Source organism: Brachypodium distachyon, chromosome 5 (assembly GCF_000005505.3).
Source record: "Brachypodium distachyon strain Bd21 chromosome 5, Brachypodium_distachyon_v3.0, whole genome shotgun sequence".
Classification (NCBI taxonomy): Eukaryota; Viridiplantae; Streptophyta; class Magnoliopsida; order Poales; family Poaceae; genus Brachypodium; species Brachypodium distachyon.
The window spans coordinates 25,470,670-25,485,530 of NC_016135.3; the positions used below are offsets into that span (position 1 = coordinate 25,470,670).

The 14,861-nt window shown below is 50.4% G+C and overlaps 3 protein-coding genes, 1 long non-coding RNA gene and 1 other non-coding gene across 6 annotated transcripts; 2 read left to right on the forward strand and 3 right to left on the reverse strand.

The window, feature by feature from the left end:
* Positions 1 to 1,364: 1,364 nt before the first annotated feature.
* LOC100845150 (transcription factor TGAL6) lies at positions 1,365 to 6,933 on the forward strand. Its single transcript, XM_003580598.4, has 8 exons — positions 1,365 to 1,656; positions 2,302 to 2,415; positions 4,618 to 4,852; positions 4,931 to 5,008; positions 5,169 to 5,228; positions 5,358 to 5,786; positions 5,886 to 6,119; positions 6,224 to 6,933. The coding sequence occupies exons 2-8, from the start codon at positions 2,363 to 2,365 to the stop codon at positions 6,380 to 6,382; spliced, it is 1,248 nt and encodes a 415-aa protein (XP_003580646.1). The 5' UTR covers positions 1,365 to 1,656; positions 2,302 to 2,362; the 3' UTR covers positions 6,383 to 6,933.
* On the reverse strand, positions 2,148 to 3,126 carry LOC112269463. Its single transcript, XR_002961314.1, has 2 exons — positions 2,908 to 3,126; positions 2,148 to 2,832 (listed from the first exon to the last, which is right to left on the reverse strand). It is a non-coding gene; the product is annotated as an uncharacterized LOC112269463 (long non-coding RNA).
* Positions 6,934 to 7,634: 701 nt separating the features above from the next.
* Positions 7,635 to 9,427, reverse strand: LOC100822597 (cytochrome P450 89A2). The gene has a single exon (XM_003579312.4). It carries the CDS (start codon positions 9,425 to 9,427, stop codon positions 7,889 to 7,891), a length of 1,539 nt encoding a protein of 512 aa, XP_003579360.1. The 3' UTR covers positions 7,635 to 7,888.
* Positions 9,428 to 12,273: 2,846 nt separating this feature from the next.
* On the reverse strand, positions 12,274 to 12,345 carry TRNAW-CCA. The gene has a single exon. It is a non-coding gene; the product is annotated as a tRNA-Trp (tRNA).
* A 939-nt stretch (positions 12,346 to 13,284) lies between these two features.
* Positions 13,285 to 14,330, forward strand: LOC100822910 (protein EPIDERMAL PATTERNING FACTOR 2). 2 transcript variants are annotated; one of them, XM_010242194.3, is made up of 3 exons: positions 13,285 to 13,527; positions 13,680 to 13,741; positions 13,839 to 14,330. In XM_010242194.3, exons 1-3 carry the CDS (start codon positions 13,416 to 13,418, stop codon positions 14,055 to 14,057), a joined length of 393 nt encoding a protein of 130 aa, XP_010240496.1. In that variant the 5' UTR covers positions 13,285 to 13,415; the 3' UTR covers positions 14,058 to 14,330. The 2 variants fall into 2 exon arrangements, with proteins under 2 accessions (XP_010240496.1, XP_003579361.1); XM_003579313.4 differs by having other exon boundaries at positions 13,842 to 14,330.
* Positions 14,331 to 14,861: the final 531 nt, after the last annotated feature.

Consider the following 14,861-nt stretch of genomic DNA (forward strand, 5'->3'; position numbering starts at 1 on the left):
TCGCCTTTATGTCAAAGGAGAATTCTCCGTCGTCACGCACCAGCCTTACGCAATTCGCAGAAAAGGAGTTGGTGCATGCATGTCCCCACTAGGCATCAATTTTTTTTATGTGTACATATTCCCTCTGGGTCTCTGTTTCTTAATTCAGAGTGTTGTGCATATAGTGTAATTTGTTGTTGCTTTCGGGGAAAGATATGGGCAATGATTGCTCAATAGCGGGACGACTTAGACTAGTTATGGGAACCGGATACAGATTTGAACAATTTTATCCTTTTTTGGAAGAGGTGTGTAATTTGATTCGACTGAATTTTATGCTACTTTGCTCATGTAAAATTGATGTGCATGGCTACTGCTGAATTATGCAGAGGATCAAGATATCTGAAGACTAGTTAGTATGATGTATGTTCTTCTTCAGATGATAGCATGATACACCGGCAAATAATTAAGCATGCTAGCTAGGAATGATGACAGTTAACAGAGGAGGAGAAGAAACTAGAGAGGTGGAAAGCAGGCTTCTTGTTAGGAGGTTTGGTGGTGATCACTGATCAGGAGGGATACCCCAGAAATGGCAAGTTCCACTATGCACCCAAGTAGGTGAATGAATCTAGTGGTGATGTACCTTAATTGCATCATGGAATCTAACATGAGCCCCATTATAGGGTCATCACAAGGTGAGTATTACTTAAATCCTCCTGGCCTTAATCAGCCCCCACCAAAGGCACCCTAGCACCTAGAATCAAGTCCTGATAAAAGTTCAGTTTACAATTCTGTGTGACCCTAGCTAGTGCTGTAAGCCTGCAACTAACTAGTTCTGTCTGTATACCTGTGGGCTCTCGGTAACAAACTAAATGGAAAGGGATTTAACCTGTGGGCGTTCCTGTGTCAAAGCAAGTCTCTTTTGGGCTTCCATATGCTCAGCGATGACATATGAGTAAGTGTTGTTTTGCCTGCTGAGCCTTCATGCATGCAACTTTCTGCCTAATAAGTAGGTGACAGTGGATGCGGTGCAGTATTAACCATATTTACTTGGTGATTTTGTAGTACAATGTACTTGGGAACTGTTTAATGCCATGCGCCTTTCCATGGCAGCTCCAATCACTTGTGTTACCTGAAATTATTGAGCGGACGATGTGTCGATCTGTACGAGTAACCAAAGTGTGCCTGCAATGCAATCTTAAAAAGCTCATGCTTCTTTTACACCTGAAAGTTACCATCTTTCTCCTCTTTCAGAATCATGTGCAGACTTTCCTGGCTCTCTTGGCATCTGGTTAGGTGATGATGGGTGTATGTAAGTGTCCCTGTGTGCAAGCAACTTTGCACGTAGCCAAGTAGTTTACGGAAAGAATAATTAGTGCATCCTAAGCATGAGGCCCAGGTGATAATATTAGATACTGAAGGAGCTTTATGCTTTGGCTAGCTACTTCTTTTGAAGGGAAGGCAGAGCAGCCGGCTCTTTATATAACACCGCATCACTTCATCTGCCCAACTTGGTGTCCTCTGGAGGCTCAGCTAGCTAGAGCGCATCCGTGGAGTTCCTTGTGCTCAGCAATTCGCCGTTCAAGTTCTTTTTTTTTAGAACAGCCGTTCAAGTTCCTGACTGCACAGCTGCAGATTTGAAGGCCATCATCCTCAGTCGCCGTAAAGAGCGCATCCCGGGTACTAAATTTCTCAGCCTTCAGTATGCATCTTATGTAGTCAAGATCAACTGATCAAGCACAGTCCTAACCTTTGGTTGTTATTCTTCTGGGCTAGGATTAGTGATCACTGGATGTTTCTATAGGAGTTCCTATCTAACTGACAAGAAAAAAACAGTCACTACTGTCTGCAAATACTAGGTTTTCAGACTTCAGACAGATTTCAGATTCTCAACAGATGTGATGTGTGATTATAAACTCCTGTGATTATTTGAGTTTTGGTCAGTCTTGTCCCCGTTTGTTGCTTGCTTCTTCTTAGTTCTTACTCTTAATGAGGCTGCAAATTGCTGCAATGATACAGGACTAATCATATTCGGTTCTCCAATAAGTCTGGAATAGCACCCCTAAACCATACGTTCGTGAGAATCTTTATTTCGCTGGAATAAAGTGCCTCGAACAAGCGATCAAACTTGTTGTATAATTATTTCAAGGAGCGTATCTTTCTTGGAGTAATTTTCTAAGACCATATCTTCCTCCATGTTCATGCAACACTAGACAGACAACCTTAGCAACCGCACACCTTCCGACCATACATACAGCTAAATATAAAAAAAATATTCACCTCCCCTGTTTTGGTAAATGAAATTCCTGTTTTTCCATCTGATAGATATGAGGTGATCAATTCAAGCAATACCATTACTGTGGAGGATCAAGCCAGGCATGCTATAATGGAGCTCTACCCTGGCTATCTCGAAGACCATTTCAACATCCACAAGCTCAGGTGCGTTTCTTTCCCCCATCCATTCCCCTGATCCTCCTGCTGAAATTTTATCCATTTGATGACCTCCAAATTCAACAACACAACCGCAACTGTTTCATCAGTACCTTGTCTGAACTCTGGACTAGAACTAGAGGTGGCAAAGAGACAGGATCCTTAACAACAGCTGTCATCTAATTACAGATTATTATAATTCTTCCAGTACCACAATTTGCATTAGATTTTCTGTTTCCCGTAATTGTGGCGCAGCATGATGTAAACTGGTTACTGGTCTCCGGTGGAGCGAGCAAGTGGTCTAGTTAGTGATGCATCCAAAGCGAGATCATGTCAGCCAAAAACCTAAACAAACCAGCCGCAAAGCACAGCCCGGCCTACACTGCTAATCAACCACCTTTCGGAGCCACCGTTTAGGAGCGGCCCCTAAAGGGAAAAACGAATCGTCATTTTTAGGGATCGAAACGCTAAAACAACATCGCGGGAGAGAGAGATAGATACCTTGTGGCTTGTTCTAATTCGTCCTCGAAAGGCATTAGCGGAGATGCTCTGCTTTGTTCCTCTGTCTAACAACCACACGCCCGGCCGCCCGGCCGTTGATGTTGCTCTGAATCTGCGGTGCACTCAGAATGACACGTCAGTGGTCAGTAAGTGCCGATCTTTTGAGGGCCATGACATGGCATGAGGTTGGGTATGACTGGCATGAGAGGGAATCGGGTCCCTTTGGTGGAGGGCTACAGGTTCCCCGGGAACGAGACCTTGACAGTTGACTCTCCAACGGAAGTGCCGTTCTTCTTCGTCGTCATCATCGTAACCAGAGGGAGCGAGAGATGGCCACTGCTCATTGCTCTGAAGAAATTTAGTGGCGATCGGTGAAGTGAGTGGTGCATCGCCATTCACCACCACCACCAGCTGACTGGCCAATCAAAACATCCGGCTATCATTGTTTCACATCACCTTTCCGTTTTCGAGCGACGTTTCCTATTAGTAGTAGGTGTCATGAATCATCCAACCCCTGCTAAACCACCGTAGTTTCTCAAATAATTTAGAGGAGTACTTTATTTTACCACAGTTTGGACTTTGGAGAATATATGCTGGCTGACTGTGTGTGCCTCCTGTTTGTTGGCCCGCACGTGCGGCGAGGTTCAGTGAACCGGGACGCAACACCGCACTGCTGTTCCTGATAAGCTGGGAGAGAGTGAAGGATTGGTTTTGGCCGTCCGTAGTGGCTAGTGGGGCGTGTTTGAGCCATCCACGGCGGCCAGGCCAGGCCGAGGCCGTAGAGGCAAATGTTGTGCGTCCTGCGTCCGCTGGATAGACAGACAGAAAGACAGGCCTAACTTGGCCCCGCGCCTATAATTGGCCTGGAGGGAGGGACCCTGACGCTATCGTTCTACTAGCTCTTTCCTTCCTTGCGGTGCTGTGCTCTGCTGGCCCGCCTTTGCCAAAATACTCCACTACTCGTGCTCCTGCCTCGCTAGTAAAGGCCGGTCGATTTTCCCCATGCATCATTTTTCTTCTTTCTTATAAAAGACAAACGGATTTTGCCGTTCGATAGGAAGATGTTGGTCGGTCGGTGAACGGGGTGACCAGTGAATCATGTTGCTACTACCGCTACTAGCAGCACTGTTACGGTTCAGTTATACGCGCCCTAGCTGTTGGTGATATCGGCGTCGCCGTCGCCCACGCAAACGGAAAATGTCTGGCAAGTGGGCCCCGTTTTGTCGTGGCGCAAGAGGAAGAGAGAAGCAAAAGCCAAAAAAGCCCAGCCACCAATCGACCCCGTCCCTCTCTCTCACGCCTTTGCAAACGCCAAAAGCCAAACACGGAGAAGAAAAGAAGCAAAGGGCCGGCCTGTCACGGCCACTCGCGCTCTCCTTCGCTGGCCTCACTAGTCACTACCCCTCAGATTCCGAGCCTGTCACACACGAAAATTACTACGTGAGCCCTGCAGGATTCCAGATTCCGGGCTCCACCACCACGCACCCATTCGAATCTCAATCAGACGCCCGACCCCGAGTCATCGGCAGCCGCTCCTCGTTCAGATTCCATTTTTGTGACATCGTCATCATCTCTGGAGCTCACTCGGAGAGCATATCTGCCTTTGCACTTTGCTGCATACCCAACTTGCTAGCCTCCGCACGCACGCGCTCACGTTCCATTATAGTCCGTCCTGATTGTTTCCCCTGCTTCTTCTCGTCGATCGAGCAGCGGCGCCGGCACGTCCCCGCCGGAGTACATGACCTCGGCGTCGGCGCAGTTCGCGCCGGCGCCCCTCAGGATGGGCATGTACGAGCGTCCCCCGCCGCAGCAGCCGATGCCGCCGTCGCCGCAGCCGGTGGTCGGCATGTGGAACAACAGCGTCGACACCTACAAGGTCGACAGCGGCCAGGCCACCAGCGGGTCCACCATCATGGAGGCCGACACCAAGTTCGACGACGCCGAGGTCAGTGCAAAGTCGAAATTCAGGCAAATCCGATTTCTGTGGGATTTCAGGCCGTGCTCATTTCGATGTGCTTTGCAGCTTGAAGAGGTTCCAGGGATGGAGGAACTGGAGCCAACCAGGGATGTCGATCAGGAAGCGAGCAAGCCGCCGGATAAGGTGACCATCAGTCCAACACATAGGAATACTAGTCTTTCTTAAGCGTTGGCAATGAGGATTATTATTCTCAGTACTTGTAATTAGCTCCGATAATCCGTTCTTACATGACAAAGAAGAATGGTTCACCTATAAACTCTGAACGAACGGTGGTTTTATTCAGGTGTTGAGAAGACTCGCACAGAACAGAGAAGCTGCCAGGAAGAGCCGCCTCCGGAAAAAGGTAAACGGCGCGACAATTCTAACGACTTGTCAACCTGTCGTCATCCTGCCTAAAATCGAACAAAGCTCAAGCATTGTATTAGTGAAGATTAAGAGCAAGATTAACTGCTGCGTTCCTGCACTTGAACAGGCTTACATCCAGCAGCTAGAGACGAGCCGGATAAAGCTGGCGCAGCTAGAGCAAGAGCTGCAGCGAACGAGACAGCAGCAGGGCCTGTATCCTCCGGGTCACTCGGGCATGGCGGGGTTCGGCGGCGTCGGCGGGGTGCCCATGGATTCCGGCGTGGCGGCGTTCGAGATCGAGTACGGGCACTGGGTGGACGAGCAGAACCGGCACACGCGGGAGCTCCGCGGCGCGCTGCAGCCCGGGCAGCAGACCACGGAGCTGGAGCTCCGGATGCTGGTGGAGACCGGGCTCGGCAACTACGACCACCTCTTCCGGATCAAGAACCTCGCCGCCTCCGCCGACGTCTTCTGCGTCATGTACGGCTTGTGGCGCTCCCCCGCCGAGCGCTTCTTCCTCTGGATCGGCGGGTTCCGCCCCTCCGAGGTCCTCAAGGTTCTCTAAAATTTAACACTCGCAGATTCATCCAGGAAACCGGAATTTGAATGTTGAAGCTTGATGTGATGTGTGTGTGATGTGGATGTGGGTTGGCAGGTTCTGAGGCCGCAGCTGGAGCCGCTGACGGACCAGCAGCTGGAGCAGGTGTACCACCTGCAGCAGTCGTCGACGCAGGCGGAGGACGCGCTGTCGCAGGGCATGGAGAGGCTGCAGCAGACGCTGGCGGACGCGCTCACGGCCGCCGCAGACCCCTTCGCCTCCCCCGACGGCTACTCCGGGATGAACGACGCCATCGGCAAGCTCAAAGGCCTCGTCTGCTTCCTTCACCAGGTTCACCCAATCAATCGATCGATCATTCACAAAATCAAACTCGATCGGCTGGCACACAAAATTAAATTCATGGCGTTCTGGTTGCTGAATGCTGGTGGTTGCAGGCGGACCATCTCCGGCTGGAGACGTTGCAGCAGATGCAGAAGATCTTGACGACGCGGCAGGCGGCCAGGGGACTCCTCGCGCTCGGGGACTACTTCGAGCGCCTCCGCGCGCTGAGCTCGCTCTGGGCTGCTCGCCCGCGCGAGTCGGCGATAAGCTGAACCTTCTGCTCGTGGAACCAAAAAAAATGGTTGCAGGATCAGTTCCTCTCGTAGTATGATCAGTTGTGTAGTTCCCGGGTCAAGGGCCGCCGCCAGTGAAGGATGAAGAAATCCAATCACGCTAGCTGCTGGGTTCCGGGAGAATTATCTGAGTTTATGACGCCGTACGCGCTTGCATTGTCTGCCAGATGAAGGAGTAGTTCCAGATTCCGAAGAGTAAGTAAAAGGAGAGTGTAAAGGTCGATCAGATTGGGCAGGTCGATCTCACGATCGAGAGAATGTGTAAATACATGTTTTGTGGTGTCACATGCCTGATCGAGACCTCTATCTGCTGCCGTACAGATTTTATTTTGCGGTGATGGTGACCATCGATGATCTTGTTGAAGTAGCCGTGTAATTGCACAAAGGGGTACGCACTAGTTTACGCGCTATGTATATATACGTGTATGATGTAATTCTTATTTTTATTTTGAAGTGAAGGTGTGCGATGTGTAGTAAATGTAATTATTCCTATAGCTGATATGTTCTTCATCGCTTGCTTAGTACTACAACAGAAACTTGTCGGTTTGAGTTAGCTAAGATAAGACGTGTAGCATTTCTTCCGTGAAAAGGTTCCGCTTTGAACTCCCTCCAATCCATATCAGTTGTCGAAATATTACATGTATGTAAACGCTTTTTAGATATAGATACGTCCATATTTGAACAAATTTAAGTCAATTAATATGGATCGGAGCAACACTTCAAACCTCCGCGGTTCAGCTCTGACAGAATAGCGCTGAGCGCCAGCGATGGTGGAGCTTGCTGTCAGTTAAACCCTCTGCACTGTCTAGTGTCGATTTCTTCACTATTCGGTTGCATTCAGTTATAGTCTTCTGTTAGCGTATACTCGTAGCTCGCAGGCATAGCTCCTGGAGGCTGGAGCGAGTCTCTCGGGCACTTGGTTCGTTCGTGTGATGGCAAGACAGAAGGACCATGGGCCACGATTTTGATCTCTTCTCTTGCACGTTGAGTAGAAGGAGAAGAAGAACCCCAGAAAACTTAGAGACAGCACCAACACCCGAGTCTCTGTTCATTCTTTCAGTTCATACTCGCAATAGGCTGGAGAGTGGTCAAAACGTGGCCTCAGTGATCGGCCGGGCTGCCGGCGGCTTCCGGGAGTGCTCAACTACAGTGTACAAGGAACTGCATGGAAGTTGGATGCGCTCGCATGGATGGCCAGAGCTTCACGCCGGAGAAGGAATTTGCAAAGTCCTTTTGTAACTTAAAAAGCCTATTCTTAATCTTGATCATTGATTACATAGAAATCCGCAGATTTTATTTTCAAGGATTCTGCCGAAGCAAACCTTCCTTATATATGCTTCTAATTAAGTTTCTGACTTTATACATCAAGTTGAATAATTTGATTGCGCACGTTCGCTGTAACGATCGGGATACTAGCATTCTGGACGTTGTGATTATTTTGTGGGTTGTATGTACGTAGGGGTACGTATCAATGAACTTGTTTAATTAGCTTCTGGGGACGACGCGTGCACGGAGCGGATGCTTCATGACGGTGGTGAAGTCCAGCTTCTCCGCCATATCCACCGCCTTCCCTTCCGTCTCTGGCAGCCACTGGAGCTCCCCGACCATCCTGGCAACGAAGTACTCGGCGTGGTGGATCCCCAGCGCGTACCCGGGGCACGCCCTCCGGCCGGCGCCGAACGGCATCATCTTGATCTCCCTGCTCCCGGTGACGTCCACGCCGTGGCCCTCGCCGCCGGGCATGAACCTCTCGGGGCGGAACTTCCTCGCCGCCGTCCACGTCGCCTCGTCGCGCCCGATCTCGGCCACGAGGAAGTTGACCGCGGCGCCCTTGGGGACAGTGTAGCCCCCGATCTCCGCGACGGCGCCGGGGCTAAGGTGCTGCTGGACGCCATGCGGGAGCACGAAGCTGCCCGGCGGGTGGAGCCGAAGGCCCTCGAGGACCACGGCCTTTAAGTACGGCATGGATTGAAGGTCGCCCGAGTTGTGATCCTCTGGTGGCCTGGATTGGAGTTCCTGGTAGAGCTTGGCTTGGATCTCCGGGCGGTTCACGAGCTCCGCCATGATCCACTCCAGCAACGTCACCGTGGTGTCCGTCCCGCCGTTTAAGAACTCGGAGCAGAGGCTGACCATCTCGGCGTCCGTGAGCTGCCTCCCATCCTCCACGCGGACGGCCAGGAGGGACTCCGCGTAGCAGAACGGCGGAGACTCACTGTCGTTGCCGGAGATATTAACGCTGCGGTTTGCGTGGATGAGTGGGCCGAAGACCTCGTCCTTCCTACGGCGCACGGCGAGGAGCTTAGCCCATTGCCGGTGGAAGAGCCGCTTGGTGAGCGCCGGGAAGAAGGAGAAGACAGGGAACTCTGTCATGGCGCTGAGCGCGCGCCGCTGGAGGTCCTCCACTTCGTCCAGCTCCTCCGGACGGAGCTCCACGCCGAAGCACATGCGCACGAGCAGCCCGAACATGGCGCGCCGCAGCAGCGGCCTTAAAGTCACCGTACTCCCTGCCCCAGCCGCCGCGAGCTCGGAGACGAGGCGGTCGCAGGTGGACCTCCTGGCGGCCGCGAAGGAGGCAACGCGGGCGGGGCTGAGGGCCTCGGCGGCGAGGTTCCGGCGGAGGATGCGCCAGTAGGGGCCGTAGGGGGAGGCGCTGATGTCGAGGCCGCCGGCGTTGAAGAGACGGCCAGGGTCGTGCGGCGGCGGGCGGCTGGCGAAGGTAGCGCCGCCCTGGACGAGCGCGCGGTGGGCCAGCTCGCGGTCGGCGACGAAGACGTAGGTGCGGTGGAAGAGGCGGATGGAGATGACGGGGCCGTAACGCGCGTGGAGGCCCACCAGGAGCGGGCCCAGGTCGAAGATGGACCGCCGGAGCAGGAGGAACTTGGCCAGGAACGGCAGCGCCGGCGGGCCGGGGGGCGGCCGGCGTCCATGGCTGCGTCGTCGGCCGATCAGCAGCAATAGCAGCAGAAGGGAGGCAGCGCAGAGGAGGAGCAGGCTGGGCGAGGTAAGTATGGCGGTGTCCTCCATTGCTTGTGCACGACGATCAGGTAGCGGCAGCGACGACGACGTTATATAGGGAGTTGTACGTGCGTTAGTCCAGATTAACTACAAGAGCTGCAGGTTTTCGTTTTCTTTCTTCCTCCTTTCTTTCACATCCAAATGCAAGGTTAATAGTGGCGCCTGCACACTTGGCCGAACTTTTTTTTCTTACTGGTACAAAAACTTTAGAAGGTTTGCTGGTTGACAGAAATTATACGGCATACATTTTGCAACGGAGAGTGTGGATGTTTGGATCCCGTGAGCCTGATGTTTAATTTTTCTATATATAAATAATAATTAAAGTTTGAAATTATTCTGATTTTTTTTTGCCAATACTAAGTGTATAATTCATACTCGATTCATAACAATGCTTTAAATTTGTGATATGCGCAAAATGTCAATTATTTGGATATAGGATAGCAAACCGTACATCTATTCAAGATCTAGGAGTAAGGAGTATTTGTCCTACGTTTGTAACACGATTAGCTTTGAAACACAATACAAAAGTAGACACTCACAAACACGCGCGTATACTTATCCATAAGAACGCAAGCACGGACACCCTGCCCCTATGAGCGACGTTATCTCTTTTGTTTCTCAAAGGAATGACGTCTGCACATTTTGAGGTTTAACTTTGACGATAAATTAGGTAAATAATATGTCGCTCATGTGTTATTAAATTTTGAGCATAGAAAACTACTTTCGAGTACAAATCCAATGGTATAATTCTTGTAGCAAGTAACCAACACATTTTTGTTCTAACCGTTGGTTTAAGTTAAATCTCAAAATGCATGACGCCGTTCATCATCATCTATTTTATGCTGGGCTCGTAGCCAAAAGGTGTTTTCAACTACTCCCTCCGTTCCAAATTAAGTGACGAGATATTACATGTATCTAAACGTTTTTTGGTTATAGATACATTCATATTTAGACAAATTTGAGTCACTTAATATGGGACGGGGGAGTATATGATAAGGTTCCTATGTAATTCTCTTTGGTTATGGATGAGATCGTGAATTTTTTGAAATGTTTCAGACAAAAATATATGAGACATTCCATCCAATACTATCTTAATTTTGTGGTGGACATCCACGCGGGACAGATACTGCGCAACCGAGTTACGTGAAGTGTATAGCATCTAACAAGCACACGTCCATGTCCATAATTGACGACGGAGCTTAGTTTTGCGACGTTCGATGAGACATGATCGGAGGAGCAGAGAATCGGGCCTTGTGGAGGGACAAGCAAGGAGAGAATGCCGACAGAGAGGAGCATGCAGCACAGCAGACGATCGACTAGACATGCTTGGCTGCGCAGTAGACGTGTCGAGTGACGATGTGAATGATCGAATGAATGAATGGAGGAGGTTGGATGGAGAGATAGGTACACCAAAAGGATGGAGAGATTCACGGGGTGATGCACCGGAAACGGAAGAAAATTTGATCAGCACGAAACTGCAGGGATTGCACACGCATTTCTGTATCTAGATGATGATGAGATAGATGATCACGTAGTACATCCTTCAAGACTAGCTCAAGATATACTCATGCGTATGTCACGTATCCGTTTGCAGGATCAGCTGTAGGGTGACCATGGGTCTACGGCCCGTTCGTTTTCATAGAAGAGCGGGAGTTTGGAGCCTGGCCCGCGGGATACAGCCCAAGTCTGGAACCGGCCCAATTATTCCAATCAATCTTCAGCACTAGCCAGAGTCAGACACCCGGTTTCGTTCATAAATCAAAAGCTCTAATTTCGTCCGAAGAAATTGTTCAAGATGAACTTACCGTAGAGTGGCGCGAAGCGAGCCTCTCCGGTGTTGGGTCTGCCGGCGTGCGGGTGAAAGAATCCAAACTCCGAACGACCGGCTCTGGTGATTACATGTGCTGGCATGATTTCGTGGCTGCTAAGAACACGATGAAACAGTGTGTTTGGACGAAACAAAATCTAAAATCTAGGCAGGGCCAAATCGAATCGGGCGACCCCATTTTCCATTTAATTGAAACGGAAATAACAGTGTGTTTAGAACTTTACATGAAGAAAAGAAGAGGAGAATGGGAAGAAGCGGATCCGGGCAGCATAAGGAAACCCACTGTGCCCCAGCCGGCTCGGCATGAGCACTATGGGAAAAAAAAATCTAGGCAGGGTCAAATGAAGCGTTCTTTTGCACGTAGTTCTTTCAGACTCGCCGGATGGGGGTATGGGAGCATGACAAGAGACTAAGAGGGATGCTTATTACGGCTTCGGTCCAGACTCTGGCATTTCATTCAACTGTGGCATTGAGCTGTCGGCGAAAGTTTCACGCTTTCATCGTTTCTTCCTCACCCCAAGCGTGGGGTGCAATCTTATAGATGTCGATTCAGATAATTTTAAAATAAATTGATGCGGTGAAGATGAAAGGCTTTAGGCTGCGTTCTTTTCGGCTTCTAGGACCGGCTTCTCCTAGAATCTGTCCTCATCTAGCTTTTTGGAGAAGCTGTGTCATAAATTTTGCTATACTTCCAATGTAGTTTAGTTCAAACTAGTTTAGTAGCATAATCAAATTTTGATCACGGCTTCTCTAGGAAGCTGGGAAAGGACGGCTTCTCGAAGAAGCCGGCCCAGAAAGCCGAAAAGAACTGCCCCTTAGACCAGCACCGGACGACTACCTCTTTAAAACGAGAGCTCCATGCTTATGTTCAAATGGAGCCATACTTGTGCACACTTGAAGCAAAGAAAGAGCAAAAAGAGAAAAATAAATAAAAATGATGCACCTTATTGGGGAGAATAGTACTCCACTAAACTACTAATGAGGACACAATAGAAAAAAAATGAATCGGATTTATAGTTCGGGGTTTTGAACCCGACGTGAATCGAACACGCAACCTTCTGATCTGGAGTCAGACGCGCTACCATTGCGCCACGGATCCGATGTTGGAACAGGGAACGTCGACATTTATATAATCAAACGGTTTCTGACCGTGCCTTTCTGGCGATGGGCATTATCCTGCTCGCCAACTGCATCTGTTAAAAAAACCATGCATTTTCCAGATGCTTTCCTTCTCGCAACTGTTCACCCGAAGAACTGAAACTGAATAACTATTCCCTGGTTCGCACAAGAGTACGTTAGCTGTTGAGTCGTACACACGGGACCATCGCCCGGTTCATTCCTCCATCAGAAAAACTAGATGTAAACTCTGTCTATACACGATAACCAAGTCCCTGTTCCACTGCAGTTCAAGCTTTCGGCAAGTCCCGGCCAACACAGAGGGATTCCGGACGTTTACGCAGCAACGCAAAAGACATGCGGAGCCGCAGAGAGACGACAGTGGATCGAATTCACGCGCAAAGCCAGAGCATAAATGAGCGGCTTCATTCAAGGCGACAGCAGGGTACCCCCTCTGCGCGCACGCAGCCATGGCTCACGACGAACCCGTCTGTCTGGCGGCCAAAAACAGACTCACGGCGCAATTCAAGCGAAACAAAGATACTGCGGGTGGTCTCGTACAATCGCACGCAGCGCACCGACCGCCGGGGGCCGGCCGTGACCATGCCCGTGCGGTGATCATCTCACGCCCATAAATGAAAGGATTGGAGCCCAGACCAGTCCTGCGTCCTGCGTCCTGCTCCCCCGGTCCGCGCCAGGTGAACCCTTTTAATGGCGCCTCTCTGACTTTGTCTTCCCGGTGCACAGGGCCTGGGTCATTGGATCCATGTGAGTTGTGAGCACGCAAGAGCGTGCCGTCCTCATTGGAGTAGCAGCCCAAGGATCATGTGAAGCACAATCAAAGATCCTCGCGGCTGCCTCTGCCGCTCATCAATGGCCGCTTGCTGCTGCTGCTGCTGCTGCGGCGGTTATATATATGCGCGAGCCCACCGTGGTGTTCCTGTTCTGGCGTCGTTGCACGCACTTGCACATCCAGTCCTCCAGCTAGGCGGCTCTTTGCATTGCGTGTCACCGGCCGTGCGTATATCACTTTGGACGCATTTCTTGGGGCCGATGAGGAGGCACGCTCTCGGTGCACGTCGTGTTCGCCGCGCCCTTCTTCTCCTTCTCGTCGTCGTCGTCTTGCTGCTCGCTTCCACCGGTGACAGCATCAGACCGGCTCCTGGTAAGGCTAACCGCACCATGTAACGCAATGCAGTAGCAATATGCACACAGCTTATTTTTCAATCCTACACGGAAATCTGTACCTGCTTGCCATTTGCCACCTGTCATGTACTTACTTACTGTGCTGACTTACATCTCGACCGTTTCCGACAGATGATGCAAAACCGGTGACGGTGATGCGTACGCAGGGAGATCAGGCTCCCACGGCGTCACAGGTATGTCATGTGCCAAGAGCGCCAGATATGTACAATTTGCGTATAGCATATGTACTTGCTCTGCTGATCTTTGTTTGGTTGCCGATCGAGCGTGTAGCAGGGGGATGAGAAGAAGAAGAGTATTGCAGCCGGGTTGTTCCCGCAGGAGGAGGTGTACGCGACGGGGTCGAGCCTGCCGGACTGCTCGCACGCCTGCGGGCCCTGCAAGCCGTGCAACCGCGTCATGGTCAGCTTCAAGTGCTCCATCGCCGAGCCCTGCCCCATGGTGTACCGCTGCATGTGCAAGGGCAAGTGCTACCCCGTGCCCTCCAGCTAAAAAGCTAAGCCGATTCACCAGCTTCCAATTCGGCCTCCCCGTGGTACGTCGCTGACCTAATGTCGGTGCCCGTGCGGAGGGAGCAGCAGTATCGACGTTTTGAAATCTTCGTGTGCATGACAAGATGTCGTTGATCGCGAGCTGGCAATTTGATTTGTAAATTATGACTCCCTGACTAGCTTTGTCCGTGTACTCTCAGCTCCTCAAGTTTCTCGGCTAGTGATTAAGTTTCTCGGCATTACTCTCCAATTCTATAGTTTGATTGTTTCTCAATGTGCTAAGTAGGTTGCCATGTGTGCCAAGACAACAAATTATCCTGGGGTTATAGGATCAAACTTAGACTTTGACAAGTTGAGACAGAAATTGGAGCATGCCCATGAAAGAACAAAGTTAAACTAAAACCATTTAAACATAGTTTCCGGGCGCTACCAAAAGAATCAACCAATATCTATTTACAACTCTGCCAAAAAAATTGTGTGAATTTTTTTAGAGAACCTCATGACATCCCACTGGAGAAAAACACAAGCATCCAAAAGCACCACACACTTTCTCATTCCTCTTGCAAATTAAAAACTGTCAAGTGACCAACCGGCTACAACATCCCCATCAAATATACAAACACACTCCATCTCTCCCCATTGGAGGGTTCAATCAACTAACCCACCGACTAAATTTATTGTTCCAAAAGCCATTTCCCAACTAAAAAACCCAAAACGCCCAAAGGGGGCTCAAGAACACACGCAAAAGAACAAGATTGTGGAACATGGTGGTGTGTTGGGTGCGGCGGGGCGTGTGCACGTAGGC